The 15,631-nt window shown below is 38.4% G+C and overlaps 1 protein-coding gene across 3 annotated transcripts in view; it reads left to right on the forward strand.

The window, feature by feature from the left end:
• The window catches only part of Tfb1 (transcription factor B1), a gene marked incomplete at its 3' end in the record, with an annotated part of 32,713 nt that extends 19,311 nt beyond the window's left edge, over positions 1-13,402 (forward strand). For all 3 annotated transcript variants that reach the window (XM_070086105.1, XM_070086106.1, XM_070086104.1), the window contains 5 exon segments: positions 270-414; positions 7,649-7,792; positions 9,702-9,852; positions 11,335-11,513; positions 13,293-13,402. In XM_070086105.1, the coding sequence (XP_069942206.1) occupies positions 270-414; positions 7,649-7,792; positions 9,702-9,852; positions 11,335-11,513; positions 13,293-13,402 (729 nt within the window).
• Positions 13,403-15,631: the final 2,229 nt, after the last annotated feature.

Consider the following 15,631-nt stretch of genomic DNA (forward strand, 5'->3'; position numbering starts at 1 on the left):
ACAAAGAGTATTGGTTCGAGTTTTTTGATTGCATTTGGTAAGTCATATATTCCATAATGTTTTCTTAATTATTAATATATATTCACTGTCCCTTAGTACCTATCTTGACTGCAAATTTGAAAAAATGATGAATTATATTTTCAAAAGTGATAATAAAAATTTTTAAGGGATCCACTTTATGTGAGAATCGTAGTGCACTTTTCTCTCATGTCCATCTACTAATAGCCTAGTAACATATATTGACATACCTGTCTCCTGTTATATTCCAGATTCAACCAACACAGCCTCAACATTATTAAAGCTCAAACAAATTCAGAAAAGGAGAGAATATTGGATGAACTAGCTGCCAAAAACCCGAATGGAATTCCCAATGGTGAAGCAAAACAAGATATACAAGTACACAAAAGTAAAAAGGTGGGTGATAGTAGTGTATGTATTTTTTTTTTTTAATGCGCTGGCCATATCCCACTGAAGTAGAGTGACCTATAAAAAAAAAAAATTCACCATCATTCACTCTTATGACTGTCTTGCCAGAGGTGTGTAGATACTACAAACTGCAAATATCCTCATTCTTACTTTAGAGTGTATGTATAGTCATTTATACACTTTTTTTTTTTCAACAAGTCGGTCGTCTCCCACCGAGGCAGGGTGACCCAAAAAAAGAAAGAAAATCCCCAAAAAGAAATTACTTTCATCATCATTCAACACTTTCACCACACTCACACATTATCACTGCTTTTGCAGAGGTGCTCAGAATACAACAGTTTAGAAGCATATACGTATAGAGATACACAACATATCCCTCCAAACTGCCAATATCCCAAACCCCTCCTTTAAAGTGCAGGCATTGTACTTCCCATTTCCAGGACTCAAGTCCGACTATATGAAAATAACCGGTTTCCCTGAATCCCTTCACTAAATATTACCCTGCTCACACTCCAACAGATCGTCAGGTCCCAAGTATCATTCGTCTCCATTCACTCCTATCTAACACGCTCATGCACGCTTGCTGGAAGTCCAAGCCCCTCACCCACAAAACCTCCTTTACCCCCTCTTTCCAACCCTTTCGAGGATGACCCCTACCCCTCTTTCCTTCCCCTATAGATTTACAGTGGACCCCCGGTTAACGATTTTAATCCGTGCAAGAGGGGTAATTGTTATGCGAAATAATCGTTATGTGAATGAATTTTCCCCATAAGAAATAATGGAAATAAAATTAATCCGTGCAAGACACCCAAAAGTATGAAAAAAAAAATTTTACCACATGAAATATACATTTTCCCACACACAAAGAGAAGGATACATGCACAATAGTAGAGTAGTACATGCACAGTATATATTGTGCATGTACTAGTCTACTAAATGAAGAATAAATGACACTTACCTTTATTGAAGATGCAGCAATGACTGATGAGACACTGTGTCCTGGGAGTGCCTTTTCCTCCTGAGTACTGTAGGTCCTGTTTGGCATTTTCTTCCAGAACAGGCCTTATCACACTGTGTATGCCACTACGATTCTTAAATCTCTCAAACCAACCTTTGCTGGCTTTAAATTCACCAATATGAGCACTAGTTCCAGGCATTTTTCCCTGTTCACCTGGGTGTTAGTCGACTTGTGTGGGTTGCATCCTGGGAGATAAGATTAAGGACCCCAATGGAAATAAGTTAGACAGTCTTCGATGACACTGACTTTTTTGGGTTATCCTGGGTGGCAAATCCTCTGGGGTTAATTGTTTCTTGGTATTCTCAATAAGCCACACCAACAACGGTGCTACAGCAGCAGCAGCAGCTGACAGTGCAGCAGCAGCAGCAGCTGACAGTGCAGCAGCAGCAGCAGCTGTACCACCAATAGTAGCGATGGTTGATTGGGGTTTATTATACAACCTGGCCAGCTCGGAGACATGCACTCCACTTTCATACTTATCAATGATCTTTTTCTTCATCTCTATTGTAATTCTCACCCTTATTGCTGTAGGGTTGGCACTAGAAGCTTTCTTGGGGCCCATGGTCACTTATTTTCCAGAAAAAGCACCGAAAACACTGTAATAATACGAAATATTCCGATTGTATGCTTGGATGTTACCGCGGAGGCTGGCTGGTAAACAATGCCACCGGCGGAACATGTGAGCGCGTCTCGGAAGAAAATCGGTAAGCGGGTTTTTAAGCGGTATGTGAGGCAAAATTTTTGCAATTAAAGTAAGCGGTATGCGAAATAATCGCTATGTGATGCCATCGTTATGCGGGGGTCCACTGTATATGCTTTCCATGTCATTCTACTTTGATCAATTCTCTCTAAATGACCAAACCACCTCAACAACCCCTCTTCTGCCCTCTGACTAATGCTTTTATTAACTCCACACCTTCTCCTAATTTCCACACTCCGAATTTTCTGCATAATATTTACACCACACATTGCCCTTAGACAGGACATCTCCACTGCCTCCAACCGTCTCCTCGCTGCTACATTTACCACCCAAGCTTCACGTCCATATAAGAGTGTTGGTACTACTATACTTTCATACATTCCCTTCTTTGCCTCCATAGATAACGTTTTTTGACTCCACATATACCTCAACGCACCACTCACCTTTTTTCCCTCATCAATTCTATGATTAACCTCATCCTTCATAAATCCATCCGCCGACACGTCAACTCCCAAGTATCTGAAAACATTCACTTCTTCCATACTCCTCCTCCCCAATTTGATATCCAATTTTTCTTTATCTAAATCATTTGATACCCTCATCACCTTACTCTTTTCTATGTTCACTTTCAACTTTCTACCTTTACACACATTCTCAAACTCATCCACTAACCTTTGCAATTTTTCTTCAGAATCTCCCATAAGCACAGTATCATCAGCAAAAAGTAACTGTGTCAATTCCCATTTTGAATTTGATTCCCCATAATTTAATCCCACCCCTCTCCCGAACACCCTAGCATTTCTTTTACAACCCCATCTATAAATATATTAAACAACCATGGTGACATTACACATCCCTGTCTAAGACCTACTTTTACCGGGAAGTATTCTCCCTCTCTTCTACACACCCTAACCTGAGCCTCACTATCCTCATAAAAGCTCTTTACAGCATTTAGTAACTTACCACCTATTCCATATACTTGCAACATCTGCCACATTGCTCCTCTATCCACTCTATCATATGCCTTTTCTAAATCCATAAATGCAATAAAAACTTCCCTACCTTTATCTAAATACTGTTCACATATATGCTTCAATGTAAACACTTGATCTACACATCCCCTACCCACTCTGAAGCCTCCTTGCTCGTCCGCAATTCTACATTCTGTCTTACCTCTAATTCTTTCAATTATAACCATACCGTATACTTTTCCTGGTATACTCAGTAAACTTATTCCTCTGTAATTTTTACAATCTCTTTTGTCCCCTTTCCCTTTATATAAAGGGACTATACATGCTCTCCGCCAATCCCTAGGTACCTTCCCCTCTTTCATACATTTATTAAACAAAAGTACCAACCACTCCAACACTATATCCCCCCCTGCTTTTAACATTTCTGTCATGATCCCATCAGTTCCAGCTGCTTTACCCCCTTTCATTCTACGTAATGCCTCACGTATCTCCACCACACTTACATTCTGCTCTTCTTCACTCCTAAAAGATGGTATACCTCCCTGGCCAGTGCATGAAATTACCACCTCCCTTTCTTCCTTAACATTTAAAAGTTCCTCAAAATATTCTCGCCATCTACCTAATACCTCCCTCTCCCCATCTACTAACTCCCCTACTCTGTTTTTAACTTCTTGTGGTATAAACATTGGTAATAGATACGGACAAATTGGTTTAGAAAGACACATAAGCAAACACTAGGACAATTTATTAGAAAACATTTCGGTCCTGGTTAGAAGTGATCAAGGTCCCAGGACCGAAATATTTTCTAATAAATATGTCCTAGTGTTTACTTGCATGTTTTTCAAAATATACACGACTTGTATCACTTGTATTAAACTTTTGTGTGTGATCACTTATCTAGTTGTGTTACTTAACATGATTACATTTCATTGGATGCTTTATTTTACAGTGCTTGGTTTTATAGTTTAGCTTCTTTGTGGGTGATATATTTTTTCTTGGGCTAGTAACCCCTTTTCCTGTAAAGATTACTAAAAAGAATAAGAAGAAGAAAATTGTCAAAGTGGGAAGTCTGAATGTGCGTGGATGTTGTGCAAATGATAAGAAAGAGATAATTGTGGATGTTATGAATGAGAAGAAACTGGATGTCCTGGCTTTAAGTGAAACAAAGCTGAAGGGGGTGGGAGAGTTTCAATGGAGAGGAATAAATAGAATTAGGTCAGGGGTTTCAAATAGAGTTAGAGCTAAAGAAGGAGTAGCAATAATGTTGAAGGATAAGCTATGGCAGGAAAAGAGGGACTACAAATGTATAAATTCAAGGATTATGTGGAGTAAAATAAAGATTGGATGTGAAAAGTGGGTTATAGTAAGCGTGTATGCACCTGGAGAAGAGAGAAGTGTAGAGGAGAGAGAGAGATTCTGGGAAATGTTGAGTGAATGCGTGGGGAGTTTTGAATCAAGTGTGAGAGTAATGGTGGTTGGGGATTTCAATGCTAAAGTGGGTAAAAATGTTATAGAGGGAGTAGTAGGTAAATTTGGAATGCCAGGGGTAAATGTAAATGGGGAGCCTTTAATTGAACTATGTGTAGAAAGAAATTTGGTAATAAGTAATACATATTTTATGAAAAAGAGGATAAATAAATATACAAGGTATGATGTAGCACGTATTGAAAGTAGTTTGTTAGATTATGTATTGGTGGATAAAAGGTTGATGGGTAGGCTCCAGGATGTACATGTTTATAGAGGGGCAACTGATATATCGGATCATTATTTAGTTGTAGCTACAGTTAGAGTAAGAGGTAGATGGGAAAAGAGGAAGGTGGCAACAACAAGTAAGAGGGAGGTGAAAGTGTATAAACTAAGGGAGGAGGAAGTTCGGGTGAGATATAAGCGACTATTGGCAGAAAGGTGGGCTTGTGCAAAGATGAGTAGTGGGGGGGGTTGAAGAGGGTTGGAATAGTTTTAAAAATGCAGTATTAGAATGTGGGGCAGAAGTTTGTGGTTATAGGAGGGTGGGTGCTGGAGGAAAGAAGAGTGATTGGTGGAATGATGAAGTAAAGGATGTGATAAAAGAGAAACAGGTAGCTTATGAGAGGTTTTTACAAAGAAGTGTTATAAGAAGAGCAGAGTATATGGAGAGTAAAAGAAAGGTGAAGTGAGTGGTGAGAGACTGCAAAAGGAGAGCAGATGAAAGAGTGGGAGATGCACTGTCAAGAAATTTTAATGAAAATAAGAAAAAATTTTGGAGTGAGTTAAACAAGTTAAGAAAGCCTAGGGAAAGTATGGATTTGTCAGTTAAAAACAGAGTAGGGGAGTTAGTAGATGGGGAGAGGGAGGTATTAGGTAGATGGCGAGAATATTTTGAGGAACTTTTAAATGTTGAGGAAGAAAGGGAGGCGGTAATTTCATGCACTGGCCAGGGAGGTATACCATCTTTTAGGAGTGAAGAAGAGCAGAATGTAAGTGTGGTGGAGGTACGTGAGGCATTACGTAGAATGAAAGGGGGTAAAGCAGCTGGAACTGATGGGATCATGACAGAAATGTTAAAAGCAGGGGGGGATATAGTGTTGGAGTGGTTGGTACTTTTGTTTAATAAATGTATGAAAGAGGGGAAGGTACCTAGGGATTGGCGGAGAGCATGTATAGTCCCTTTATATAAAGGGAAAGGGGACAAAAGAAATTGTAAAAATTATAGAGGAATAAGTTTACTGAGTATACCAGGAAAAGTATACGGTAGGGTTATAATTGAAAGAATTAGAGGTAAGACAGAATGTAGGATTGCGGATGAGCAGGGAGGCTTCAGAGTGGGTAGGGGATGTGTAGATCAAGTGTTTACATTGAAGCATATATGTGAACAGTATTTAGATAAAGGTAGGGAAGTTTTTATTGCATTTATGGATTTAGAAAAGGCATATGATAGAGTGGATAGAGGAGCAATGTGGCAGATGTTGCAAGTATATGGAATAGGTGGTTAGTTACTAAATGCTGTAAAGAGCTTTTATGAGGATAGTGAGGCTCAGGTTAGGGTGTGTAGAAGAGAGGGAGAATACTTCCCAGTAAAAGTAGGTCTTAGACAGGGATGTGTAATGTCACCATGGTTGTTTAATATATTTATAGATGGGGTTGTAAAAGAAGTAAATGCTAGGGTGTTTGGGAGAGGGGTGGGATTAAATTATGGGGAATCAAATTCAAAATGGGAATTGACACAGTTACTTTTTGCTGATGATACTGTGCTTATGGGAGATTCTAAAGAAAAATTGCAAAGGTTAGTGGATGAGTTTGAGAATGTGTGTAAAGGTAGAAAGTTGAAAGTGAACATAGAAAAGAGTAAGGTGATGAGGGTATCAAATGATTTAGATAAAGAAAAATTGGATATCAAATTGGGGAGGAGGAGTATGGAAGAAGTGAATGTTTTCAGATACTTGGGAGTTGACATGTCGGCGGATGGATTTATGAAGGATGAGGTTAATCATAGAATTGATGAGGGAAAAAAGGTGAGTGGTGCGTTGAGGTATATGTGGAGTCAAAAAACATTATCTATGGAGGCAAAGAAGGGAATGTATGAAAGTATAGTAGTACCAACACTCTTATATGGATGTGAAGCTTGGGTGGTAAATGCAGCAGCGAGGAGACGGTTGGAGGCAGTGGAGATGTCCTGTCTAAGGGCAATGTGTGGTGTAAATATTATGCAGAAAATTCGGAGTGTGGAAATTAGGAGAAGGTGTGGAGTTAATAAAAGCATTAGTCAGAGGGCAGAAGAGGGGTTGTTGAGGTGGTTTGGTTATTTAGAGAGAATGGATCAAAGTAGAATGACATGGAAAGCATATAAATCTATAGGGGAAGGAAGGAGGGGTAGGGGTCGTCCTCGAAAGGGTTGGAAAGAGGGGGTAAAGGATGTTTTGTGGGCTAGGAACTTGGACTTCCATCAAGCGTACATAAGCATGTTAGATAGGAGTGAATGGAGGCGAATGATACTTGGGACCTGATGATCTGTTGGAGTGTGAGCAGGGTAATATTTAGTGAAGGGATTCAGGGAAACCGGTTATGTTCATATAGTCGGACTTGAGTCCTGGAAATGGGAAGTACAATGCCTGCACTTTAAAGGAGGGGTTTGGGATATTGGCAGTTTGGAGGGATATGTTGTGTATCTTTATACATATATGCTTCTAAGCTGTTGTATTCTGAGCACCTCTGCAAAAGCAGTGATAATGTGTGAGTGTGGTGAAAGTGTTGAATGATGATGAAAGTATTTTCTTTTTGGGGATTTTCTTTCTTTTTTGGGTCACCCTGCCTCGGTGGGAGATGGCCGACTTGTTGAAAAAAAAAAAAAAAATTTTTCATTGTATGGAGTGGAGAATCCAAGCTTCTACTTATTCCACAGATGCAGTATCAAATATATAGTCAGGGATTTATCAAAAATATTTTATAATACATTGATGGAGGGTTGTGTAGTAATGACAGATTTAACTGAAGCATAATAATGTTGAATGTAGACCTTTTTTTGCCCTTATATTACCAGTATTTTTAACATTACAGGCTAGATTAGAGGAGAAAATAGTGTATGAGGATCTGGAGAACTCAAACAAAGTGGAGACCTCATCTTTAACTATCCACCAGAGAGATCGCTATCTAACAGGACCCACAGAATACAGTGCCATTCATAACTTACAACCACGTCAGGTTTGTCATTCAGTCAACATTATACATGTATATAAATGTATGCTTATACTCGGAGAAAAGCAAAAGTGAATAAACTATAGGAGACGGTGGAAGATAAAAGCAACTGTTGGAAGAAAGGTGTGCTAGAGAGTGGACAGGTAATCAAGAGGTTGAAGAGATATGAGGTAGATTTAAGAATGCTGTGCTAGAGTGTGCTACAGAAGTCTGTGGTTATAGGAAGGTAGGTGCTGGTATGAAGAGGAATTGATTAAAGTAGTGATTATGGAAATAGGATGGTAAGGGAGAAGAGGTTAGCGTATGACTGGATTTTATAATGTAAAAATGATGTATGGGAGGCAGAATATATAAAGAGAGGAAAAGACAAGTTAAATGAGTGATGAAGAAGTGCAGGAGAGCCAGTGAGAAAGTTAGTGAATCTTTATCAGCAAATTTTGTTGAGCATGAAAAGCAGTTTTATAGAGAGATTAATAATTTAAGAAAGCCTGAGGTGCAAATGAACTTTTAAGTTAAAAATAATAAAGGGAGGTGTTAGATGGGGAGGTTGAGGTACCTGAAAGATGGAGAGGATTTTTTCAGGAGTTATTAAATGTTGATAATATAAAGGGGCCAACAGTTTCATGCATTGGGGCAGGAGGATTACCACTTTGTTGGAGTAAAGAAGAGCCAGAAAATGTTGGGAAAAATGAATGAGGCAGTGGGTAGAATGAAGGAGGTAAAGCAGTGGGGATAGATGGAATAAGACCAAGGTGCTAAAAGCAGGTGGCAATATAGTTTTGAAGTGATTGGTGTTGGTCAGTATGTGCATGAAAGAAGGGAGGGTACCTAAGGATTGGCAGAGAGCATTCATAGCCTCTTAGTATAAGGAAGAAGGGATAAGAGATGGTGTAAGAATTATAGGTAAAACAAAAGGGTATAATGGGTAAGACAAAGAATATTATGGAAGAGGAATAGTGAAGATTTAGGAGGGTAGGAGGGTATTTACATTGAAGCATAAATGTCAACAATACTTAGATAAGGGTAAGGAACTGTTTGTTGCACTTCTGGTCATAGAAAAAGCACTCGATGGAGTGGATAGGGAAGCAGTGTGGTGAAGGTTATCATGGATAGCTCCCTGGATAGTGGATGTGGTATATATTGCAAATGTATAGAATAGGTAATAGGTTACTAAAAGCAGTAAACAGTTTATATGTAAAGATTGAGGCTCAGGTTAGGGTATGTAGTATGGAAGAGGACTTTTCCAGTAAAAGTTTGCTCCAAACAGGAATGTAATGTCACCTTTGCTACAAAGTGGGAGTTGTAACATTTGCTCTTTGCAAATGCAGCAACTCCTTTAGGCAATTCTGAAGAAAAGTTTCAAAGGTTGGTGGAGGAATTTGGGAACATTGTGAAAGAAGGATGTTAAAAATGAACATAGAAAAGAGCAAGGTAACGAGAGTAACAAAAAAGTAAGTCTGGTCAATGCAAGGATGAATATCAGATTGGTAAGAGAGAGCATGGTGGAAGTGAATGTAGTTAGATATTTGGGAGGGGGCATGTTAGTGGATGGGTATGTATGAAGGATAAGAGGGACCATAGACTAATCTAGACTTAATTTATGTTTGTGGTCTCTTGTTGTCCCTGTTGAAATTACTAAAAAAACTTATGTATTCTTTCATGTGCATTGCTGTGTTGAGGAATATCTGACTTTTAAATATCTTGGTGTCAGTTTCTTTTTCTTACTAATGACCAATGCAGTGCTTAGGAATGTCTGCACACAAAGTACACTAGTGAACGATATTCACTATTGCTGTTAAGGGTTGTTGTAATTGTTTACATGCTAAGCAGGTTTTCTTGAACATATAGTTTTAAATACACAATTGCAGTGTGATTTTTTAGGCCTACTTATCTCTGAAAAAGCTCTTCTTCTCAGGTGACTGTCCTTCATGAGCAACTGACAGATAATATAAACTCTTGGTGTCCAAACTTACACATCAGCCAGGATCCAGAGGCTGCGTATCGGTCTCTTCAGCACTTCAGTGAAATGTGTCGTAAAGGAAGATCTAGTGTAGGGGTTAACACAGGTTCGTAGAGGTGTACTGGAGGGTTTCGGGGGTCTCCACCCCCGCGGCATGGTCTGTGACCAGGCCTCGTACTAAATGCATTATGTGCTTTTAAAAGAACGAAGGTGACAGTAAATTGACACTTTTTGATTGTTAGCTTACTTTTTATCTATACTGCCACAATCTAGCATTTATTATGTGAGGCTGGAAGCTATATTGCTTTAGAAAGGCTAAGATAAATTTGAAGGAGAAAGTTTTTTTTTTTTTTTTTTTTTTTCAGAAAACAAGTAATGAAAAAGTCACATTGAGAGGATCAGGTTCTAAATTTATCCAGAAACCACCAGTTATTGTTACAATACAAAACTGTTAATTGATGAATGGTAACAATTATTTTAGTTTCAGTAAGACTGGAAATGTGATGGTTAAGTATAGTGTAGGCACTGTACTTTCCACCTCCAGGACTCAAGTCTGGCTAACCAGTTTTCCTGAATGTTACTTACCTCACACTCCTTGTGAACTCATACAAAACTACTTGCCTCCATTCACTGTTTTCAAACATGCATACACATGCTTGCTGGATGTCCAAGCCCCTCACATACAAAACCTCCTTTACCCAATCCCTCCAACTTTTCCTAGGATGACCCCTTCCCTGCCTTCCCTCTACTACAGATTTATATGCCCTCCAAGTTATCCTATTTTGTTCCATCCTCTATGAATGTCCAAACCACCTCAACACCCCCTCCTCAGCCCTCTGGATATTACTTTTAGTAACCCCACACCTCCTCCTAATCCCCAAGCTACAAATCCTCTGCACCACACATATATACATTGCCCTCAGACATGACAGCTTTACTGCCTCCATCCTCATTGCTGCAACATTCACAACCCATGCTTCACACCTATATAAGAGCACTGGTACCACTATACTCACATATATTCCCCTTTTTGCCTCCAGGGATTGCATCCTTTGTCTCCACAGATGCCTCAATGCACCACTCACGTTTACCCCTCCCCCTCGTTAATTTTATGGTTCACCTCTTCTTTCATAAACCCATCTGCTCACAAGTTCACTCCCAAATATCTGAGCACAATCACTTCCTCCATTCCCCCTCCCTCCAATCTGATATCCAGTTTTTCATTACCTAAATTTTTTGTTACCCTCATCACCATGCTCTTTCCTATGTACACTTTCAATTTCCTTCCTTTACACACATTCCCAAATTCGTCCACCAACCCATGCAATTTCTCTTCAGAATCTCCCAAAAGCACTGTGTCATAGGCAAAGAGCAGCTGTGATGACTCCCACTTTGTAGTAGATACTTTATCTTCCAGTATTTTAAATAGAGCTGCTGGTTACAATATCACTGATTTCATTTTTGTAATTATGAATAACATTTATTATGATGCTTTTTTGGGGAGTTCCATCCTCCATTTTTTACTACTATCATCATGTTATTGGTGCAGAAACTTGTATTGTTAATACGTATTTGTGACAAATTTCAGGAGATCAGTTACCAGGAAATTTGCATAAGGAACTGGGCCAGGTTTATAGCAGTGCTGGGGAACTTTTGCGACACTTCTGGTCATGTTTTCCTCCAAGAACTCCTCAGTTACAAGAGAAGCTTCACAAGATGCATGAGACACTCTGTCGATACCACAATGTTACTATAAGACCATTCCAAGTAAGTTCTCATAATGAAGCCTACCTCCGATTGATTTTTTATTCAAGTTGGTGTTAATTTCACACTGTTGAGTTTTTACCCTAGATTGTTAATTTCAGAGTTACTCTTGATTTTTTACCCTACATAGTATTAATTTCACAGTTACTGTTAGCACAGCAGTTAGATGATCAGGTGTAAAGTGAAACTCTTTATACCTCAGTGCCACCATGAGACCATTCCAAATAAGTAGTCCCCAAGCACAGCATGACCTCTACAGTTTTACGACTACTCTATTAATATAACAATAATGAGAATCGCATTCAAATCAGCCCAAGGCTAATTTTTTCTTAGCACAAATGGTATCAATTTTATGGTTGCTGTTAGCACTGGTGTCTCAATGTTACCATGAGACTTTTCCAGATAAGTGCTATAGATTTAAGCTGAATGAGATGCTGTCAGTTTCCCAAGTTGTTTAGAGGTAGGTGATCTGTAAGATGTGAGAGAGACTGCCATAGTATTATCACAGAACTCTTCTGGCTAAATGTTGCATTTTGAGGATTCACAAAATGTTTTCTCCATTTTTAAGTTTACACAAAGAATTTTAAAGTCAGTTCCCAAGTTCATAATTATTTTTTTTATTAGCACACTGGCTGATTCACACCAAGGCAGGGTGGCCCAAAAAAGAAAAACTCACCATCATTCACTCCATCACTGTCTTGCCAGAAGGGTGCTTTACACTACAGTTTTTACACTGCAATATTAACACCCCTCCTTCAGAGTGCAGGCACTGTACTTCCCATCTCCAGGACTCAAGTCCGGCCTGCTGGTTTCCCTGAATCTCTTCACAAATGCTACTTTGCTCACACTCCAACAGCACTTCAAGTATTAAAAACCATATGTCTCCATTCACTCCTGTCAAACACGCTCACGCATGCCCGCTGGAAGTCCAAGCCCCCTCGCACACAAAACCTCCTTTACCCCCTCCCTCCAACCTTTCCTAGGCCGACCCCTACCCCGCCTTCCTTCCACTACAGACTGATACACTCTTGAAGTCATTCTGTTTTGCTCCATTCTCTCTACATGTCCAAACCACCTGAACAACCCTTCCTCAGCCCTCTGGACAACAGTTTTGGCAATCCCGCACCTCCTCCTAACTTCCAAACTACGAATTCTCTGCATTATATTCACACCACACATTGCCCTCAGACATGACGTCTCCACTGCCTCCAGCCTTCTTGCTGCAACATTCATCACCCACGCTTCACACCCATATAAGAGCGTTGGTAAAACTATACTCTCCTACATTCCCCTCTTTGTCTCCAAGGACAAAGTTCTTTGTCTCCACAGACTCCTAAGTGCACTGCTCACCCTTTTCCCCTCATCAATTCTATGATTCACCTCATCTTTCATAGACCCATCCGCTGACACGTCCACTCCCAAATATATGAATACATTCACCTCCTCCATACTCTCTCCCTCCAATTTGATATCCAATCTTTCATCACCTAATCTTTTTATCCTCATGACCTTACTCTTTCCTGTATTCACTTTTAATTTTCTTCTTTTACATACCCTACCAAATTCATCCACCAACCTCTGCAACTTCTCTTCAGAAGTTGCAGAGGTTGGTTCATAATATATATATTAAATAACTTTCTAGCTGTAGTATTAATTATGCATTTTTTAAAGGTGATGAATGGCTCAAGGTTAACATTCAACAAAAAAAGTGCTGTTCATTCAAGTACCCGAAATTTCTGTTCATTTAAAAAATATTTGAATTAAATTTTCTTTTTATTTCAGGAAATGGCCGTAAATGATTATAACTGCAAAAGTGACATTTTAGACCACCTTACAGAAATGTTTCAGATCGCCAGTACCAAGTTTGAAAACTGGAAGGCGCGAAACAGCAGGTGAACATTCTAACTGTATATAGGGTATTGAGTAGAACTTTATATGTAGATATAATGGTTTTATACAGTCATGAGCAAAAGCACTGACCTCTACCTCACCAAACAACTAGTGGTGTTTTAATGAGTCAAAACCTGAACAAAAGTACTAGTTAATGTTTTAGATTACTGTATATTCAAAAACTTCAAAGGTATGGAACAAGAATTAAGCAGCAATCTTATCCCAGTGAGAATTTCAGTAGTTGGAGCCTGATTGTTGTACACCATCAGAGAGTATTAAGATTCAGTATTGAGTAGCTTGGTGGCAGTGACCTCAGGTTATGCATGGGACATACTGTGACTGCTCTTAATGCTCAGAACATATTCCCATTGTGTCCATCGAGGATCAGAAATATCCAGAAGTCGTATGCTTTCTCTGTGTTCTTTTTCTTTTTTAAGTTTTATATAGTGTAACAGTGTTGGAAGAGGGAAAAAGAATAAAATACTCTAAAGCAATATGCATTCAGGAAAGAGACATGTTGTCTTTTTCACATATTTATAAAACTGTATTTTGGGAAATTTGTGCTAATGATGTACATCTGTAAGTAAGATTTTGCACTAATGGTTCTTGGCATATTTCCCAGTTATACTGATATTTTCCTGGAGATTCAACCAACTGTTGTCTTTGTCATTTTGAAAGAAATGGCTGACATAAATCAGTAAGCCCTGACTTTGTGCCCAGATTAAGGTCTTTAGTCAAAATATTTTTACTACTGTAATTTAAGTTGAAAAATTGAATCCACTAGAATTATGTAATATACAGATTTTTGTTAATGTAGCATTAACACAGCTGCAATGGTTACTATATTACAGTGTATAAATTTGGAATTTTGTTTGCTTGTGTTATGGATTCAGCACAGATTTAACATCCTTGTCCTTGTAACTTCATATATTTAAAAAATTATTGTGTTTTATGAATATTGATTATGTGCTCTCTCTCTGGAATCCATTTTATAATACTGTGATTATAAAGCTAGTAGTTGTTGAAATTAGCTTGGACTAGAAAGGGATAACTGTACTGAACAAGCTTGTTTTGGAGACTCGGATGTTGAGCATATTCATCATCAGGAAGAGTTTAAGTACACTCCCTCTCCCCATTGTGATGCCCAGGGTATTGATATTAAACACGCACAGGCATTTAAATTTCATAAATATTACGTAAGCTGCTCATATAATGAGTGTCAAAATGGCTTTACTAGATTTTAATCTTTATTTTCACTAAAAACTTTACTGATGAGCTCAATAACAAAAATTTTTAATCTGTAATTATTAATTATACTCCCCATGAGAATTTTCAAAACAGCTTTGTTTTTTTGTGGTCAGTCTGTACTAATTAAACCGCTTGAAAGAAGAGGTTTTTGTTTGGAATTATTACGGGCTTAAAATTTAGACAAAAGAGTATTATGATAAATAGAAATAAGTCGTTTGCTGGACATAATTTTAATAGGATGTAAATGTGTGCAGAAACCAGCAAAGTCTCAGTATTAAAATAAAGTATTAATGTTAGCAGTCAGAAAGATATGCAACATTTGAATTTCATAGGGAATTAATTAAAGGTATATTATCAAAAGAAATGAATGCCAATCTCCTGTACATAACATTTCTCAGCTGACACATATACACACACCCCAGTCCTACCCACCTACCTCTAGATCAGTAGTTTCCAAGCATTTCTTTCCATGATTCAAAACTTGAAATTATTTTAATGTAATCTAAATGTTAATGGGACCTACAGAACACCCCAACAAATTGCAGTAAATTTATAGCATAATAGTTAAGAAATTTTTTGAAAAACGTTATGGATGGTCACTCAATCCAGGGGCCCATCAGGTTTCCCTCCTGACCCTGAGTTTGGGAAGCCCTGCACTAGCTGAACAAAGACTGGTGTGAGGTGGCAAGAAACAATGTGACATCCCACAGTAGTCTTCCCTTGACCCTCTACACCCATCTACATCCTTCAACAATAACATTGTTCTTTTTGAGTCAGTTTGCCTTGTTTTGTTAATATACAGTTTTTAAAGTTAAAAATCATAAAATATTTTTATATTAAAAATATACCTGTATATACAGTTTGTATGAAAAAATGCTTATAAATTAATAAATTAATGAAGTTGTTGTCCATGTCTTTGCTTTGCTCTTATTTATGAAAATAGTTATACAGTCCCAGACTGCTAGCAATAAGTGCACATGACT

This window comes from Cherax quadricarinatus, chromosome 18 (assembly GCF_038502225.1).
Source record: "Cherax quadricarinatus isolate ZL_2023a chromosome 18, ASM3850222v1, whole genome shotgun sequence".
Classification (NCBI taxonomy): domain Eukaryota; kingdom Metazoa; phylum Arthropoda; class Malacostraca; order Decapoda; family Parastacidae; genus Cherax; species Cherax quadricarinatus.